General features: G+C 44.0%; 1 protein-coding gene across 1 annotated transcript; it reads left to right on the top strand.

Annotated features, from left to right (window-relative positions):
* Positions 1-233: 233 nt before the first annotated feature.
* LOC142355158 (uncharacterized) lies at positions 234-1,166 on the top strand. The gene has a single exon (XM_075407412.1). The coding sequence runs from the start codon at positions 234-236 to the stop codon at positions 1,164-1,166; it is 933 nt and encodes a 310-aa protein (XP_075263527.1).
* Positions 1,167-1,572: the final 406 nt, after the last annotated feature.

Below are 1,572 nucleotides of genomic sequence, written 5' to 3'. Positions count from 1 at the left end.
GCACAAACGGAAAAGATCCACAAAACCCTCAATGTAGAAATTTTATGCTTCATTCAAAGTTTTATTTAGCAATTCTGGATTTTCTCTGTCCCCCCCATCTAAATGGCCATCTATTTTTACGCCAAAAGCGCACGTGTTATTTTTCCATAGTAACGTGCTACATAACAAAACATTTTTTGTAACTGGGGGCATAAAAACACATAGATCCACAAAACCCTCAATGTAGAAATTTTATGCTTCATTCAAAGTTTTATTTAGCAATTCTAGCAATCCCCATCTACATTGAGGACAAGAGAGAGGGCACCCAGATGCACTACGTCTGCTTGTTCACATGCCTGGTCACCAGAGCTGTCCACCTAGAAGTATGCAATGACCTCTCAACTGATTGTCTTCTCATGACAATCCGCAGATTTGTCTCACGACGTGGATACCCTGACCTCATTGTGAGTGACAATGGCAAAAACTTCATTGGAGCCAACCAAGCAATGAAGTTAAAGTTCCAGAGAAGCTACAAGCCAGACAATGAGTACATCAGACTGCAATTGGCTCAACAGAACATTCAGTGGACTTTCAACCCTCCATTGGCACCACACTTCGGAGGAGTCTGGGAGAGGCTGATACAGACCGCGAAGAGGAGTCTACTAATAGTGCTGGGCAGTCGGAAACTAACACTCTCAGTTTTCCAGACAGTTGTGGCAGAGGCCGAGGCAATTTTGAACTCCAGGCCATTAACTCATGTGGGCTGCAGCATCTCAGATGAGGGACCACTTACTCCGAATCACTTCCTCCTTCGCCGACCTCACATGAGTTTGAAACCTCTTGTGAACAGCAACCAGCGGTTCTCCACTAAGGACTTCAAGTTGACGCAGACACTACTTGATCACTACTGGAGCAGGTTGCTGAAGGAATATGTTCCTGAGCTCAACAAGAGAACGAAGTGGCAAAGATCACATGATGAGCTGGATGAAGGTGACATTGTGTGGGTGCTCAAGGAGTTCACACCCAGAGGCATCTGGCCTCTTGGGAAGATTGTGAAAGCACACAGAGGTTCAGACGGGATAGCCAGGAGTTTCGACATCCAGACGGCTACAGGAATGGTACAAAGACCAGCAGTAACCCTAAGCCGTGTGTTCCCACAATCGTCAGGTGCGCCGGAGGGTCACTGAAACAAGTTCATCGAAACACACACACACTCACACACACACACACACACACACAAAACTCAATGTCGGAATGAAAACTTTTTGCTTTATTGTGTTTACATTTTCATATCAAATGCTTGCTTTTGTTGCCGGGAGTGTAAAGGAACCAAGTTCCTTTATATTTTATCTCCCCCCACACCCTCATTTTCCTCCCCCCACCTACACTTTCGTCCTCCAAAACCCTTTCATTTCATGATTTTCATTCCCCCAACCTATTTTCGTTGAAGCTTTTTATATGTTGATTTTATTGAAGAAGTCAGAAGTGGTTGACGTTCACTTTCAATATTATTTATAGTAAGGGATTTCCCGTTTTTGACCATAACTTGTGTGCCAATGGCGCGAATTATGATGTATTTATAGAGCTTGATTT

This window comes from Convolutriloba macropyga, unplaced genomic scaffold (assembly GCF_964194025.1).
Source record: "Convolutriloba macropyga unplaced genomic scaffold, txConMacr16.3 SCAFFOLD_1659, whole genome shotgun sequence".
NCBI lineage: Eukaryota > Metazoa > Xenacoelomorpha > Acoela > Convolutidae > Convolutriloba > Convolutriloba macropyga.
This window is presented reverse-complemented; position numbering and strand designations above follow the sequence as displayed.